The sequence below is a fragment of the Pipistrellus hanaki genome (genome assembly GCF_964339955.1).
Source record: "Pipistrellus hanaki genome assembly, chromosome: X".
NCBI classification, from domain to species: Eukaryota; Metazoa; Chordata; class Mammalia; order Chiroptera; family Vespertilionidae; genus Pipistrellus; species Pipistrellus hanaki.
The window spans coordinates 4792706-4808650 of NC_140524.1; the positions used below are offsets into that span (position 1 = coordinate 4792706).

General features: G+C 53.1%; 1 protein-coding gene across 4 annotated transcripts; it reads left to right on the forward strand.

Annotated features, from left to right (window-relative positions):
- The first annotated feature begins 392 nt into the window (after nt 1-392).
- On the forward strand, nt 393-15530 carry USP11 (ubiquitin specific peptidase 11). Of its 4 annotated transcripts, none has more exons than XM_084870574.1 (21): nt 393-608; nt 7024-7133; nt 7276-7406; nt 7671-7788; nt 8160-8305; nt 8409-8470; nt 8590-8689; nt 9056-9229; nt 9692-9850; nt 10242-10466; nt 10599-10682; nt 10799-10893; nt 11804-12010; nt 12597-12649; nt 12819-13064; nt 13160-13230; nt 13427-13539; nt 14326-14475; nt 14564-14679; nt 14845-14933; nt 15016-15530. In XM_084870574.1, the coding sequence occupies exons 1-21, from the start codon at nt 433-435 to the stop codon at nt 15148-15150; spliced, it is 2760 nt and encodes a 919-aa protein (XP_084726700.1). In that variant the 5' UTR covers nt 393-432; the 3' UTR covers nt 15151-15530. The 4 variants fall into 4 exon arrangements, with proteins under 4 accessions (XP_084726700.1, XP_084726701.1, XP_084726702.1 ...); XM_084870575.1 differs by having other exon boundaries at nt 426-608; nt 12822-13064; XM_084870576.1 differs by lacking the exon at nt 393-608 and adding an exon at nt 1064-1215 and having other exon boundaries at nt 12822-13064.
- Nucleotides 15531-15945: the final 415 nt, after the last annotated feature.

Genomic DNA, 15945 nt, shown 5'->3' on the forward strand with positions numbered 1-15945 from the left:
GACCAGAGAGCAGTGCACTGAAGGAAGGGCACTTTGGTCGTGCTCAGCAAAACATCGCTCCCAGGGTAGGGACCCCCGCAGAGCACGGACCAGGGAAGACCTGCAACCTGTGTGCCTTTGGGCACTCCCCAGTATACCCCCCCCCCATCCACCCGGGAGACCCCAGCCTCCACTTCCCAAACGACCGCTTGCCTGGACTCATGGCCTTAGAACCCACCAAACACCTGTGTCTTTTTCCAAAAGCTCCATGTGGAGGTTTCACCCTGCCCATTCACTGGCCACCGCAGACAGCCCCGCCCCCGCCTAACGCCGCCGAACCCTTGCACGCGCCACTCCGCGGGGTCAGACCCTCCGCAGAACGGGGGGCTCCCTTTCCGTTTCCGGGATCAGAATCCGGAAGTGGCAGTTGGGGGGGCCGCTTCCAATCTCCCAATGCCGAGGCGGAGGAGAGGACGAAAGGCGATGGCGTCGGTCGGAGGGAACCGGTCGCCCGGGGCTAAAGGCGGACAGCCCCAGCGCAGAAGGATGCCGCGCCAGGCCAGGCAGTGGTGCCAGATCGAGAGTTGCGAGAGTGGGCGGGGGCGTCCGCTGCGGGACGGCGAGAGCTGGTGAGGCTGAGCTGCCAGCCTGGCTGCGGGCACCGGGGGAGTGCTGGCTGCGGCGGGGGACGGCGCGGAGGGCCCCGGAGCGGCCGCGGGGGCGGGGGACAGCTGCGCGCCGGAGAGTGCGCTCGGGCGGGGAAGTGCTTGTGAATGGACCCACTGGTCTGGGAAAGGGGCGGGGCCCGCGGCGGAGCTCCCGCCTGAGAACCGGGCGCGATTGGCTGCGCGGGGACGGAGGGCAAGGCCTGAGAAGCCGCAGCCGCGGAGGAGGGCCCGGGCCTGCGCAATGGCGCCCGGAGCCTGGGAAGGGGGCGTCTCCTTGGGGAGGCGGGCTTTGTGACGTCACGTGGCCCTGGGGGAGGGGCGGTCCCGAAGGCCCCGCGAGGCGAGGCGATGACGTCAGTCGGAAGAGCGCAAGCCGAGCCCCTCGGCTAGGGGCGGGGGCGGGGAGCGAGGCTGGTGACGCGGGGGGCGTGGCCTGAGGCGGGGCGGGGCCTGAGGCGGCGCAAGGCCGCGGCAGAAAATGGCGGCCGCGGCTGAGCGCGGGCTGTGACGCGGTGAGGTTCTTGCCTCCGGCGGAAGCCTGCCCAGACACGGACCAGAGAAAGTGCAGGTGATTGGCGCGGGAGGGGCCTTCCATGTTGCATCTGCTTTCGGTTTCAGCACTGTTGTGTGTGTGTCATCGGGGAAAAAAGGGTATTTTGTAAAACATGTCAATGAACATCTCCATACAGCGCCTTGTTTCATTGCATTGATCACCCGTGTTTGCAGTGCACTGTTTCTGGGCTCGTTTTGTGGGTGTGTTTTGTTTTGTTTTCCTCGCAGAGTTGCATCTCATTTTTTAAATCCTGAGCCACGTCAGCCCTGAACAGGTTGCATGAAACGTTTATTCTATAAAAATTAACGGTCCGTGCAATGCAAACATCTCAAGGTCGTGCAAGACAAAAGATGAAGAACTATTCAAGATTGAGGGAATTCAGGGGGTATTTAACGGATCATAATGGCAGATGCAATGTGTGATCATGGGTTGGATCCTGGAGCAGAAAAAAAAAAAATCAGGCTGTTTCCTCATAACATTAATCCTCTCTCTTTTACTGTAAAAGATGCTCTTGAGAAAACCGGCGGAATTCGAGTAGTTCTGCAGATCACATATTAGTACTGTTAGTTTTTTGCTTTCAATAATTATGTGGATATGTAAGAGAACATTTTAGCATTCTCTTTCATATCCACAATAGTTATTTAAAATAATTATGTGGGTATGAAATATTTAGGGGTCCCATCCTGTAAGCAACTTACTCTCAAATAGTTGAAAAATATGTTATATTCAAATGCACTGAAACAGTGATTGAGCAAATGAATAAACTTAAATCTGGGGTCTCGGGATGAAATTTGGGGTCTCAAGATGAATGGCGTATGGGAAGTCTTTGTATTGTGTCTGCAGTTCTTCGGAGCATTTCAAAATAAAAAAAATAAAACCGTGAACAATAAAACGACATTTGTAACGCAACACGCAGGTTCAGATCAGACTTTTGCTTGAAAGACTCCTGTGCACCCCGCAGATGCAAACCCCCCTCTCTGCGCCACAGGAAACGATCTGTTACTCTGAATCCTTCATCTCATGTGTCCCCACCACTACATGCATCCACAAACAGTGTCTGTGGTCCAGGCTCTCCTTTTGTGGCGGCTCCATGTGAAATCACATTGGATGCATTCTGTGTGCCTCGTCCCGGGCGGTACATGGACTGCACATGACGTCATGGGTGACGTCGTCCTGATCACTTGGGGAGGGTGCTATCTGCCCGCTTTCTCCATCGCGAAGGTACCATTTGCCCCCTCCCATACACAGCAATTCTTTTAAAAGCCTCATCTCTGCCCCTCCGTTACTCAGCATCTCAACAGCTCCCGCCTCCTGCATGGAGAGCTGACATCCTCACGGGGGCTTGCGGGGTGCTCTGATTTCTCCCTCTCTCGGGTACCCACCCCCTTCCCTCCCCTCTCCCTCCCACTCCCCCTCTGCACCCGGCCATATTGGACTCGCTGTTGTTCCTGGAACGCAGCGCGGGCGCTCAGGTTCCAGCGGGCTCTCCTGCGAGGGCCTCTGCAGGGAGCTTGGTTCGTCTCCCCGGGATCTTGAATCACGGCGCTGGTAAGGCTCTCTATCCCTCTCACTGCGGAGACAGAAGTCGAGATCCCCTAAATGGGGAATGGGGAACAGCATTTTTTAAAAGCCATCACGCTGCAGCTTTCCAGCCAGGAGAAACCTGAGAATGAACCGCAATAACGGGACCGTTTTTGGGTAGCCGTTTGGGGGTGTCGGGGAGGGTTGCTTTTTGGGGGGGGTGCTGGAAATATATTGGAACCAGATAGAGGTTGTGGTTGTATGAATTGCTGTATTGTCCGTTTTTTAAATGGTTAATTATGTGAATTTAAAAATGAATGATCTGTTAAAAAAAAAAATGTACCCCACCAGGGTGGGGGGTAATGGGGAGATAAGGACACATGCAATACCTTAATCAGTAAAGAAATTTTAAAGAATTACCCCACCGATGTTGGTTCAGTATTAAAGCCAATTTATCTCTGCTGTTGGGGATACTATGAAGCGGGGTTTTTTTGTTTTGTTTTGTTTTTTCTTAACTGCGTTTTTTTAATGCTTTACCTCCTTAGGTAAGAGCAAAGCAGCTCAGTTCTTTTTCTAGAGGTTTGCTGCAGTGGTCGGGAAATTGCTGTTTAGAAAGCAATTCGAACGCGCGGACTAACCCCCGCATCATACACCTCACGTCACTACTAATATCCGTACTTTCTGGGCTTCTGCCAGCTGGCGGATGTGAGCAAGAGCAATTAATTTGGCCGTCTGCGCGGACTGCCTTTCTAAGAGACACTTACGTTCCAGAGTACATTCAAAGCTCTGGCGCACACAGCCTCCTGGGCAAATGCAGTTTCTCTGGCTCATCCTCTTCATGAGAGAGGATGAGCCACCTACGAGCCTAATGAAATCGGGGCCGGGGAGGGGGTCTGTGCAGAGTGCGGCTCCTTTCCTAGCAGGTAAGCAAGCGGGGCTCTTTGTTCAGGTAAAGGAGGGAGGGTGCTGGACTCTGTGGTCCAGCAGAGAGAGTGATGTGTGAAGACACAGCAGCTAAGGACCAGCTAAAACTGCTGGTTATTCTGTCCATGGCGAAAGCCGCACAGCTGAGGGGAATCATGCATTTGATGAAGACCCCAAAGAGCTACTGCAGATTTCCCAGGTTTGGTTTGCCTTGGCGGCTGGATCTGATCCTTCGGTAATTAAGTGCTTGGTCAGACTTTTCCTGAACCAAAAGGGAAAGGGGATTTGTGGATCTAGAATCCTGGAAGGGGGGGAATCTTGCTGGACAGTCATTCACTCTACCAGCCTTTGTCGCTTGAGCATGAATATGCTTTATAGCGTCAAAGTACGCAGTTGTTGGAAAAGATTTATGTTAGCATATCTAATTATATCTAAGCGTCATGAACCTAGGGAGATAAACTTTTTGTTTTGTCCTTTTTTAAAATATTAAGTTTGAAAAATGAAAGAGCTTTTCTAAAAAATATAAATTAATCAAAATTTTGGAGAATTTTAGATAAACCTAATTCCGCCTATTGTCATTCCTTTTACAGAGTGAAAGGAGCAAATCTTTGTTATCTCTCAGAGATCTTGAGGCAAAAAAGGCCATTTAGCAGTGTCTTTATTCTCCATTTGGAGCCTAAATTTGAGAACAAGAATAGTTGTTAGAAAAGACAAGCTATAAGTTGAAGTAAAGACAAAATATATATAGTAAACTTTGTAAAAACAGTGATAAACAGCAAAGATCATTAAGAGCTTAACTTATTTTTCAAGCAAGGAATCGATTTTAAAAATGAGTGATGGTATTTTTTTAGTGAGCTGAGGGGTATATCAGAAAACACCAAGAGTTAATAATTTGGTAACAAAAAAAGGATTTCTAATCTGCGCATAAATGAATGTCATTTTACAGAAAAACGCCTAAATTCTCATTTTCCTCCTTTGGTACATTCATGTAACAATTTACAGGAAAAGATTTATTTGTATGTCTTTATATATGTATTTAGGCTTGTGCAAACGTGTGAATAATCAATTCAGAACAATGTAACATTACATTTGCCATCTGAACAAGTTAATGGTGTCTCTTTATACCCATATTTCTATTTCTCGTGATTATTGTACCTAGCATATTAACAAATTAAAATAGATTATTATCTTAACCAAAATAACCAATTTTATTTTTTCTAGACACAAGAGAAAACTGGAAGACAGAGAATCTATTTCCCTAAGCACATATTTCATAGCATTTTAACAGATTTGAAGAAGCACAAGTAAACATAAGTGACTTCAGCAAGATCAGTTGTATCTCTATATACTAGCCAGAACAAATTAGAAAATTAAATTTTAAAGGAGGGCATTAACAGTAGCATCCAAAAAAATAAAAATCCAATACCTAGAAGTAGATCTAACAATGTGGGTCCTTTTTAAGTGTCTTTGAATTAAAGAAACATGGCAGTCATCTGTGTAAAACTTAAGTCTTCTTTGAAGCCTTTAGACATTCGGGGTGTAGCCAGGTCTGGTGGTTTTGCTTACCTCTATAAAGAGTGGCTTCAATGTTAATTTTCCTTAAAAATCTGCTTTTTAAAAAAAAAAGTTGAATAATGCTTCCTTTTGTATTGAAAGTCCCATTAACAATAAGTTCACTTCACTGAATAAATGAAGCTGCAGACTGTCAATAGAGGCAATGAAAGCCACAGGGGAAGGGAGGTAGGGCCAGTGACGGGAGGGAGGTTTGTGGCAGGGCCCGGGTGGGGAGGGTGTGTGTGTGTCTTGGTGAGGAATTAAGTGAGGGGTTTGGGGGGAGGGGACTCACAGAAATGGCTGCCTATTCAGGCAGCCACTTGTGACTACCCCAGGATTTTTTCTCCTCCTCCATCCCCCACCTCGCTAATCCTTTTATAAACTAAACAAAGGGAAGAGGCCATTTTAAAGAATCCCCTTTAGAGGGTTAAACTGCTGGAAAACTAACCAGTACGTAGTATATCTTTCTCATCAGTTTTATCATTTCTTTAAAAGTGTGTGTGTGAGGCTGTCAGGAATACCATCGCTGAGCAGGTTTGGGGGGACAGGGATGTGTGTGTGTGTACATGAGCTTGTATGTTGAAGCCTGGGACTGAACAATAGCAGTTACCATTTATTTCACACTCACTATATGTCAGCTATTTTTCAGACTGGAAATTTCTCAGGACATTTTACAAAGGCAGATGCCACCAGCCCTGTTTAGCGCAGGGGTCGGCAAACTCAGTCCACAGAGCCAAATATCAACAGGACAACGATTGAAATTTCTTTGGAGCCACATTTTTTAAACTTCAACTTCTGCTAACGCCACTTCTTCAACATAGACTCGCCCAGGCCATGGTATTTTGTGGAAGAGCCACCCTCAAGGGGCCAGAGAGCTGCATGTGGCTCTCGAGCCGCAGATTGCCGACCTCTGGTTTAACCTGACAGTCCTTATAAAAGTTCTTCCTGTAAAAGAGCTAATGGAGCTGTATGCTTAACTGTATTATAAAGCCAAAAGAAACCCTAAATCCAAAAATGGTGAGAAATGGTGATATGTGGTCTGAAGAAAACTTTATGGTTCTTTTAATCATTTAAATTTATTTTTTTTTTCGGTTTCTGAGCAGATTTTCCGAGTTTACTAATCCATTTATTGGCTGAAGATTTTTGCCCCCATTTTTGGCTTGTTACAAACACTGCCCAATTAACGAAGGGCTAAAGCCTAATTACATTAGCTGCAAATAATTTAACTGTTTTTTTGAGCCTAACTTAACTGTGTTACACCTCAGACTAACACATTATTGATTATTCTATAATAAAATCTCATGTGGGTGTGGGGTTGTCCCCTTTTTTGAGCACATCTTTTATGAATCAAATTTCTTCTAGTACCCTAAGAAGTTAGGTAATCTCACCCTGGCTGGGTTGTTCATTAGTTAGAGCCGTGGTCGGCAAACTGGCGGCTCTTTGGCCCCTTGAGTGTGGCTCTTCCACAAAACACCACAGCCTGGGTGAGTCTATGTTGAAGAAGTGGCGTTAGAAGAAGTTGAAGTTTAAAAAATGTGGCTCTCCAAAGAAATTTCAATCCTTGTACTGTTGGTACTTGGCTCTGTTGACTAGAGTTTGCCGACCACTGGGTTAGAGCTTCCCAAAAGGCTAAGGTTTCCAGTTCTATCCCTGGTCAGGGCACATACAAGACTCAGTCACTGTACATTGTGTTCGTTTCAGGGGTACATGAGACTTGTCGCCTTGGTTTAGAATGTGTTGGCACTTTTAGTTCAGTAACCTTGGGAAGTGGTCAGACTTGACCCCCAGACAGCCATGTCACACCCTGTTGCTTCTCTGCTCCAGGTTCCTTGTGGATCGGAGCTGGTACAAGCGGTGGGAGGTGTACGTCCAGGTGGAAGAGGAAGACCCCAGCATCATCCCTGGCTGCATCAACAATGACCAGCTCTTCGAAGGTACCGGCCTCTGCCTCCCCTCAGCCTCACCCTGGATTCTTTTCCCTTCCGTGGTAGGCTACTGGCGACATGGCCAGATGGCTCACCACTCTCCTCCCCCGATTCTTCCTCTGCCACCTCCCCCTGCCCCCTCCCCCCACAGACACTGTAAACTGGCACCTCAAGAAGGGACTGGTGGAAGGCGAAGACTATGTGCTGCTTCCCACCACTGCCTGGAACCACCTGGTCAGCTGGTATGGCCTAGAGCGTGGCCAGCCGCCCATTGAGCGCAAGGTACAGTGAGAGAGGGCGCCGGGAGGGAGACTGGAGGGAGGAAGGGGGTAGAAGGAAGGCCTCATGGGCCCAAGATGGGTCCAGATCCATGTGTGTACATGTGTCTCCACATGTACCGTACAGATACACCTGTGCCCACACTCCTCTTCCCTCCCGTGATCCGGGTATCTGGTGTGTCCCCTGTGTGTTGGCCTGTGGGCCTCTGACCGGAGAGGTCTGTGTGTGTGCTGTGTGGGTACACTGTGTGCTCTTCCTCCCTGCCAGGTCGTGGATTTCCGTGGCAGCTGTGAGGTCGAAGTGTACCCAGTAGAACTACTGCTTGCCCAGCACAGTGATATGGACACAGCTCACAGCGCTCAATTCAGCCAGACAGACTCCCTGGGTGAGTCTGAGGGCCATGAGTGAGCAGGGCCTCCCAGCCCTGTAGGTCATAGTCCAGTGACCTAACAATGCATGAGGCTCTGCTGTGGCAGGCACAGAGGGCACTGGGCAGAGCTCACAGGACTGCTGGGCAGGAGGGGCAGGAGCCTTGAGGGGTCCCGAGGTTTGTCAGCTGCTTCTCGGCGGTGACGCGGAAGTGGTGAGGATATCTGCTGTGTGTCGCAAGTCCTGAGTATGGGTCAGCCGCTGGAGGTTAACTGGGAGCAAGGTCATGGCCAGGGTCTGTGGGGAGGAGGTGGGGGCTAGGGCCAAGAGGGGTTGGTTATTCAGGATCCCAGGGTGACCTCGAATGTGTCCCTTCTCTCTGTACAGACCGAGTTTTGCGAACCGCTCAAGACCAGTTCGTGGTGAGCCCCCAAGAAGAGACGCGGCTTTGGATCAAAAACGCAGAGGGCTCCTTTGAGAGGCTGTGTAACACACGTGTCACCTTGCGCGACACTAACGTCGAGTCTGGGCAGGTAAGGGTGGGGAGGGCCTGGTGCTCCCCAGCAGGGCTCAGACTGGGAGGCGAGGGCCAGGTGCCCATCAGCCTTTCCCGTCTCTCGCTCTTCCTCCAACCAGGTGGTCGTCATGGAGACCCGAAGCAAGGATGGCACGTGGCCCAGCCAACAGACACGCATCGCGTAAGCCCTTGGGGTATCTGGTCCAGCGCGGGTCCCGCAGTGGGCAGAACCATGGAGCCCCCGAGCACATTCGCCTGCACGTAGCAGGCCCTCAGCTGACAGTTTCTCCCCCACCACAGGAGCAACGGGCCGAAGGAGGAGGAGGAGCTCCAGGGCCAGCCGGGCATCTGCGGTCTCACCAACCTGGGCAACACATGCTTCATGAACTCGGCGCTGCAGGTGGGCCGTCAGGGCTGTGACAGGCACAGCCGCAGGGCTGGGCTTCAGCAGTGCGGACTGAGGACAGGGTCTTCGGGGCAAGGGGACACAAGTCTGACCTCACATGTTCACGTTCCTTCCTGAAACATCAATAGCTTCTCTTGCACTCGCTTCCTGCTTTCCTCCTCCTCCCTCTTGTCACTGCGTTCTCCCTTCTCCTGAAGCACTGTCGTCTTCTCTCCCCTACTCCTGAACCTTTCCTTCTCCCATCCATCCCCCTGCCCCCTCTCTCTCCTCCCCTTCCTTCTCACTTCCTTTGCTCGGTTCCTACCTGGGTCACCTCTCTCTCCTCTTTTCCACCTCATCCCCCTGGCCCTGCCCCTGCAGTGCCTCAGCAATGTGCCCCAGCTCACCGAGTACTTCCTCAAGAACCGGTACCTGGAGGAGCTCAACTTCTGCAACCCGCTGGGCATGAAGGGTGAGATTGCCGAGGCCTACGCGGACCTGGTGAAGCAGGCTTGGTCCGGCCACCACCGCAACATCGTGCCCAATGTATTCAAGGTGCGCCTCAACCCTGGGCTACCCTCCCCCCTCCACACATACACACGTGTACACACACACACACACACACACACATATACACTGAGTGGCCAGATTATTATGATCTCTGAATGCGTAATAATCTGGCCATTCTGTGTGTGTCTGTGTGTGTGTGTGTGTCTGTGTATTAGAGGCCTGATGCACAAATTCATGAATGGGTGGGGTCCGGCCAGCCTGGCCAGCGGGAGGGGACATGGGCGGTTGGCTGGCATGCCTGCTGGTCGAACTCCTGGTCAAGGGGACAATTTGCATATTAGCCTTTTATGCTATAGGACAGACACGGAGTGGCCCGATTAGTATGCGTTCAGAGATGATAATTGGCCACTCAGTAGACACACACACACACACACACACACACACATATACACACTTCCCTTGGCTCCTAACTAACATCTTGCACTGCTGGCCTGTCCATCTTCTCAGACCAAGGTGGGTCACTTCGCCTCCCAGTTTCTTGGCTACCAACAACACGACTCCCAGGAGCTGCTGTCATTCCTGCTTGACGGGCTGCATGAGGACCTCAATCGCGTGAAGAAAAAAGAATACGTGGAGCAGTGTGATGCTGCTGGACGGCCTGACCAAGTAGGTGCTCCTGAGGCACCCCCCCCCCACAAGGCTGAGGGCCCCCCGTCCTGAGAGCCCCATTAAAGCCACTAGGGCCTCTCCCTCGGGGCTTCCCTGGCTTCCCATAGGATGTCCTACATCCCAGCCCCAACTCAGACCTCAGTCCCACCCTTGGTTGCAACACCATATCTGCCCTTGTACCCCACTCAAAGTTAACCCTCACCAATCCGCTGTACAAAACAGATCCCAGCCCTGACAGCAACGGCTCCAGGAAGCCTGGCCCCTGGCGTACACCTACCTGAACTTTACCTGGGGCCCTAACCTTAGTTTGAACCCCATGCATGTCCACCCCAAGCCATGGCTCCCCTACCCTGAGTGACTCCGCCACCCCCCATGGTGCCGTCAACAGGAAGTGGCCGTGGAGGCCTGGCAGAACCACAAGCGGCGGAACGATTCTGTGATTGTGGACACTTTCCACGGACTCTTCAAGTCCACGCTGGTGTGCCCCGATTGTGGCAACGTGTCCGTGACCTTTGACCCCTTCTGCTACCTCAGTGTCCCACTGCCTGTCAGCCACAAGCGGGTCATGGAGGTCTTCTTTGTCTCTATGGACCCCCGCCGCAAGCCAGAACAGGTATGGGGACATGAGCACATAATGAGGGGCGTGTGCTCAGCTGGTCTGGTGACCCCACCCTGCCTCAGGCTCCTGCACTAACACCCCCCCCCCCTGGGTGCTCCCTGCCCCTGTGGTCACTTTCTCCCACAGCACCGCCTCGTGGTCCCCAAGAAAGGCAAGATCTCTGATCTGTGCATGGCCCTGGCCAAGCACACTGGGGTCTCGCCAGAAAGGGTGAGTGAGGCTCTGGGTGGGGGGAGGGCGGGTGGGACTCGGGGACAGGGAGGTCGGAGGGCCTGTGCAGGAAGGCCTCACAGACTGACCAGCCCCTCTCGGCCTGCCGTTCGCAGATGATGGTAGCTGACGTGTTCAGCCACCGCTTCTACAAGATTTTCCAACTAGACGAGTCTTTGAGCACCATCTTGGACCGGGACGATATTTTCATGTGAGTGAGGGGCCCGGGGAGACTGGGCCTCCTCAGGGATACCTTTTGCTTAGTCACCTTCCCTCTCCCCTCCTCGTCTATTTGACAGGCAGCTGCCCTGCACCAGGCTTTGGCCACGTGCCTCAGTGGGGTAGGGGCTTGGGGCCAGCAGTGGGATGGGGGACAGATCCTAATACAGTGCATCTTCTTCCTTGCTATGTGAGGGGGTTCCTGGTTCTTCTTCATTTTATTAGCACTCATTGAGCACCTCCTGTGTACCACTGACCTCAAACACACTAGATGCTTTCTGAACCTGAGAACATGCCAAACGTTGAAACCCTCGGGTAGCTAAAATAGAAAGTGGTTCATGAGTACCAAGCAGTGTTTTCCAAAAAGAAAATGGTTTTATATACATTTTATTGATTTCAGAGAGGAAGGGAGAGAGAGATCGGAACATCCATGATGAGAATCATGGATCAGCTGCCTCCTGCACACCCCATACTGGGGATTGAGCCCACAACCCAGGCATGTGCCCTTGGCCGGAATCGAACCTGGGACCCTTCAGTCTGCAGGCTGACGCTCTATCCACTGAGCCAAACCAGCCAGGGCAAGAAAATGGTTTTAAATTCCTTCACAATAAAAGTTTTTGTTCACTCCCTCAGTGCTTTGGTAGCACCAAAGTACTTTGGAAACATCCCACAATGTACCATTCCAATCACCGAACCGTTTGCAAAGCGCACAACACTGGGACACAAAATCAGTGGGGGGAAAAGCAGGTGAGGACTTGATCCTCAGCAGGTGAGGGTTAAAAAAATAAAGCTATTTTCAGACTGTGAGGGGTGAGTGAGTGAGTGAGTGGAGCACCTGGGTCCGAGGCCGAGCGTCCCTCGCGGGTGTCCTGATCAGGCCTGCCCCGATGCCTGCCCCGCAGCTACGAGGTGTCAGGCAGGTCTTCTATCACGGAGCACACCAGGGAAGACGTCGTGATCCCCGTCTACCTGCGAGAAAGGACCCCTGCCCGTGACTACAACAACTCTTACTATGGCCTCATGCTCTTCGGACACCCGCTCCTGGTGTCCGTGCCCCGGGACCGCCTGTCCTGGGACGCCCTGTACCACATCCTGCTGTACCGCCTCTCGTGAGTTTGCCCTCAGGGCCCGGGGCTGGGGTCTCCATTGAAACCCGGTGTCCAGCTGCTTGGCCACCATCTGCCACCCGCGGCGACAAGCCAGCTCGCACTTCATACAGCTGGAGGAGCATGTAGGCTTTCGCTTTGTCTAAACCTCTGGCTTGGCCACCGCCTCTCCTAGGAGCTAGGGATGCAGAGGTGAGGAAGATGGACAGGACACAGAGCACTCCATCTTGTGTTCACTGTCTTCTCCTCGTCCAGGCTCACTCGCTTGTGTTTTCACTGGTGGTTTGTACTGGGTCTACAATCCTGAGTGCTTACTGAGTAGCAGAGCACTGCGCCTGGCGGCTGGCTTACCCTCCCTCATATTACACATACACAGCCACTCCTCAGGCCTGCCCTGCCCGAAGCTCTCAGCACACCAGGCCCTCTGTCATCCGGTCCCGTCCACATGTGCTTCTGTGTCACCTGAGGCCTCTGGGCTCCTCGTTGACGCTGTTTGTGTGGGTGCCCATTGGGGCTGCCCAGCGCAGGCAGAGCGGGATCCCGGGCTCTGCCCTGCGCTCCTCCTGAGAGTCTCCTGCTTTTTCCCTAGCCGCTATGTGACCAGACCCAGCTCTGACGATGAGGATGATGGCGAAGACAAAGGTGAGGAAGGAGGCGAGAGGCTAGACAAGGACGAGGGTTTGTATAAGCGGTTCCGTAGCCAGAGGAGGGCTAGGAGGGGTCAGGGTAAGCCTGACTCCCGTAGAGTCCACCCGGAGAGTCGCTCGCCCACTCGCTGCACACCGCTGTCTGACACCCTCCCCTGTCCTAGCAGATATGGAGGGTGGTAAGAACATCCCCAAGTCCGGAAACATGGCTGGCGGCAGCTCCCAAGACCCTGGGCCGGATCAGGCTGGGCCCAGCTCTGGAGTCGCCAGTGGGAGCCGGGTCCCTGCGGCCAGCTCCCCTGGACCATCTAACTGGCCCCAGAGAGCGCGGCGCAAGCACCTGTTCACCCTGCAAACGGTGAACTCCAATGGGACCAGCGACCGCTCCAACTTCAACGAGGACACTCAAGGTTTGTCCTTCAGCTGCCATCTGGGGTGGGGGGGGGGGCCGGCAGGAGGGGGTTTCCTTGGCAGCAGGGCCCACAATCCCCTCCCTCGCCCCCAGCCCAGCCCTATATCGCCATCGACTGGGACCCAGAGATGAAGAAGCGTTACTACGACGAGGTGGAAGCTGAGGTAACGAGGTCCGAGGAAGGGCGCGGGAGGCACTTGAAGCTTTGTCCCTTTGTCCCTCAACTCCTCACACATCCCCCCAAGGCCCTCAAGCTGTGACCACAGCGGTCCTGTTCAGGGCCTCCATTCCTGTCTTCCAAGGCCATGCTCTGAACCGCTCTTTTATCTGCCCACTCCCACGGGCCGCTCCCCACTGTAGGGCTACGTCAAGCACGACTGCGTGGGGTACGTGCTGAAGAAGGCTCCTGTGCGGCTCCAGGAGTGCATTGAGCTCTTCACCACCATGGAGACCCTGGAGAAGGAGAACCCCTGGTGAGGGACCGGGACCTCGAGGGCTCCCCCTCACTCAAACCCTCATGCCACTCTGGCCACCAACACCCCAACTGTAGTCCCGCCTTGGAGCCTTTGCCAGGGCTGTTCTTTCTCCCAAGAACGCCCTTCTTCCGGTTCTGGCCAGGACTCCTTCATTTTATCCAGGTTTCCTATCCAGTGTCAGCTTCTCAGGTGTTCTCTACTACCCCGTCACTCCGTCTATGACCTCACAATGCTCTTTATTCCTGGCTGGGCGTTACTCTCTCTGGCTCAGTAACAGCACTTGAGGTCTCATCCTAGACCCCCTTTGGCATCATTATTTGTCTTATCTGTTAGAGTAACCCCCCCTAAGGCTAAGACAGTGGTTATAATAGTGTGGGGTATGCAGTGGGTGCTCAGTAGATCCTTGCAGAATAAAGAAAACATGAAGAGAAGCCCCAAAAGATCAAGCTGGTCTCACAAAGGAGAGCATCTCCATGGAGCAGCAAGGGGACAGAAATACAAAGTGGTGCCAAAGGATTGGGCAGTACAGTCAGGGAATGCCTCGTGAGCGAGTGAAATAGAGAGAAAGCCAGGGGCCAGAGCCCAAACACAGATACACACCAATAAGGAAGCATATATAGGGCAGGTAATTGGTGAGCCCTGAATGACACGTGAAGAGCACACTAGACTAACCAGCAGGCTAGAAATAAGATCAGCACCTCTGGCCTGGACAGGGCCCATGAGGGCCAGCTACTACAGAGCTCGCGCAAAAGGTGTCGGTGCTGACTCGGACTCTGTCTGCAGGTACTGCCCCAACTGCAAGCAACACCAGCTGGCCACCAAGAAGCTGGACCTGTGGACACTGCCTGAGACTCTCATCATACACCTGAAGCGCTTCTCCTACACCAAGTTCTCCCGAGAGAAGCTGGACACACTTGTGGAGTTCCCTATTCGGTTCGGAGCCCAGGGAGGCTGGCTGGGGGGACAGCGCTTGGGGTGTGGGGACAGGGCAGGCTAGTATTAACCTTCCCCTCACCCACAGGGACCTGGACTTCTCCGAGTTTGTCATCAAGCCGCAGGACGAGTCGGCCCCAGAGCTGTACAAATATGATCTTATTGCCGTGTCCAACCATTACGGCGGCCTGCGTGATGGACACTGTAGGTGGCAGGGGCGTGCCCTGGGTGGGAGGTGGCTTGTGATGTCCCCGCGGGGTGACTAGATGTGTGAGCCAATGGTGGGGTCGTCAGGGTGGGAGGAGAATGGAGCGAACGCGGACACCTCTTGGGCCAGGGGTGGTGAGGACAGTCCTCCCTCTCTTCCAGACACAACATTCGCCTGCAACAAGGACAGCGGGCAGTGGCACTACTTTGATGACAACAGCGTCTCGCCTGTGACGGAGAATCAGATTGAGGTGGGACTTCTGTCCTTCCTTCTCCCCTCCTCCCGCCCCTCTCTCCACCTTGACCCACACTGACGCCGTGCTCTCCCTGCAGTCCAAGGCAGCCTACGTCCTCTTCTATCAACGCCAGGACGTGGCCCGTCGTCTGCGAACCAAGCCCCAGCCTGGCCAATCTGACCCGCCAGCACCTGCCTGTGACCCCCTTCCTGAGTCCATGGATATAAACTGAACCACCTCGGCCTACGGCAGGAAAGGAAGCTCTCTCTGCTCTCTTCCTTCCCCCTCCGCTCCTGTCCTCCTCACCGTGTAGGTGCCCCGTGCAGGCATCGCAAGCTTAGTGTGGCTACTGTTCTCTCGTGCCGCCGTATCGCTCTTTCCGGGGGGGAAGAGGTTGTGTGTCCTCCCGGCAGTGTGTCCCTGCCTGTGCTTGCCCCTTAGAGCATTAGCCTTCCCGTCGCTCCTGTATTTATGGTGGTTCCCTCTCCTGTGTCGTTCCTCTGGGGTGTACGGAAGGGGGGTGGTGGCACACCTCAGCACAGAGTGTATTTTCTTATTGAGACCCTGTACTTCGCGCTGTGTACATATAAAGTGCCTGTGTGTCCCTCGGCACTGTGGGGTTGGGTTTTTTGTTCACGTGCTCACCACCCACCTGTGCTTCTGTGCTTATTGAATGCCAGGTGTGTGGTGGGTGCTGCCCAGGTGCTCGCTGAGTGCCAGCCTGTGCCAGGTGCTACTCTTAAGAGCTATCGAAGCACCATCTGCACACCACACACAATTGCCAGCACCAAGTGGCTGTGTTTTCCAGAACATTTTACACGTATTAACTCAGTCCTCACAGCAGGCGAGAGTTGTCATTTCCGGTTTCAGATGGGGAAACAGGTACAGAGATCAAGCAGTTGCTGAAGTTCTGTCGGGAGGTTAGCACACCTCATCGGTTACACTGGGGTTGGTCTCTGCAGGGGCCGCTTGACCACTGGGCCCGGGTGGGAATCTTTCTGGATATGACCTGCGCTACAGCTGCTGG

What these genes read in the sequence shown, in the direction of transcription:
- USP11 (XM_084870574.1), top strand. Translation starts at nt 433, where the DNA reads ATGCCGAGGCGGAGGAGAGGACGAAAGGCGATGGCGTCGGTCGGAGGG. An exon ending in CAATGACCAGCTCTTCGAAG is followed by an intron (nt 7,134 to 7,275) that starts GTACCGGCCTCT and finishes CTCCCCCCACAG; the next exon opens with ACACTGTAAACTGGCACCTC. An exon ending in TCGTGCCCAATGTATTCAAG is followed by an intron (nt 9,230 to 9,691) that starts GTGCGCCTCAAC and finishes CCATCTTCTCAG; the next exon opens with ACCAAGGTGGGTCACTTCGC.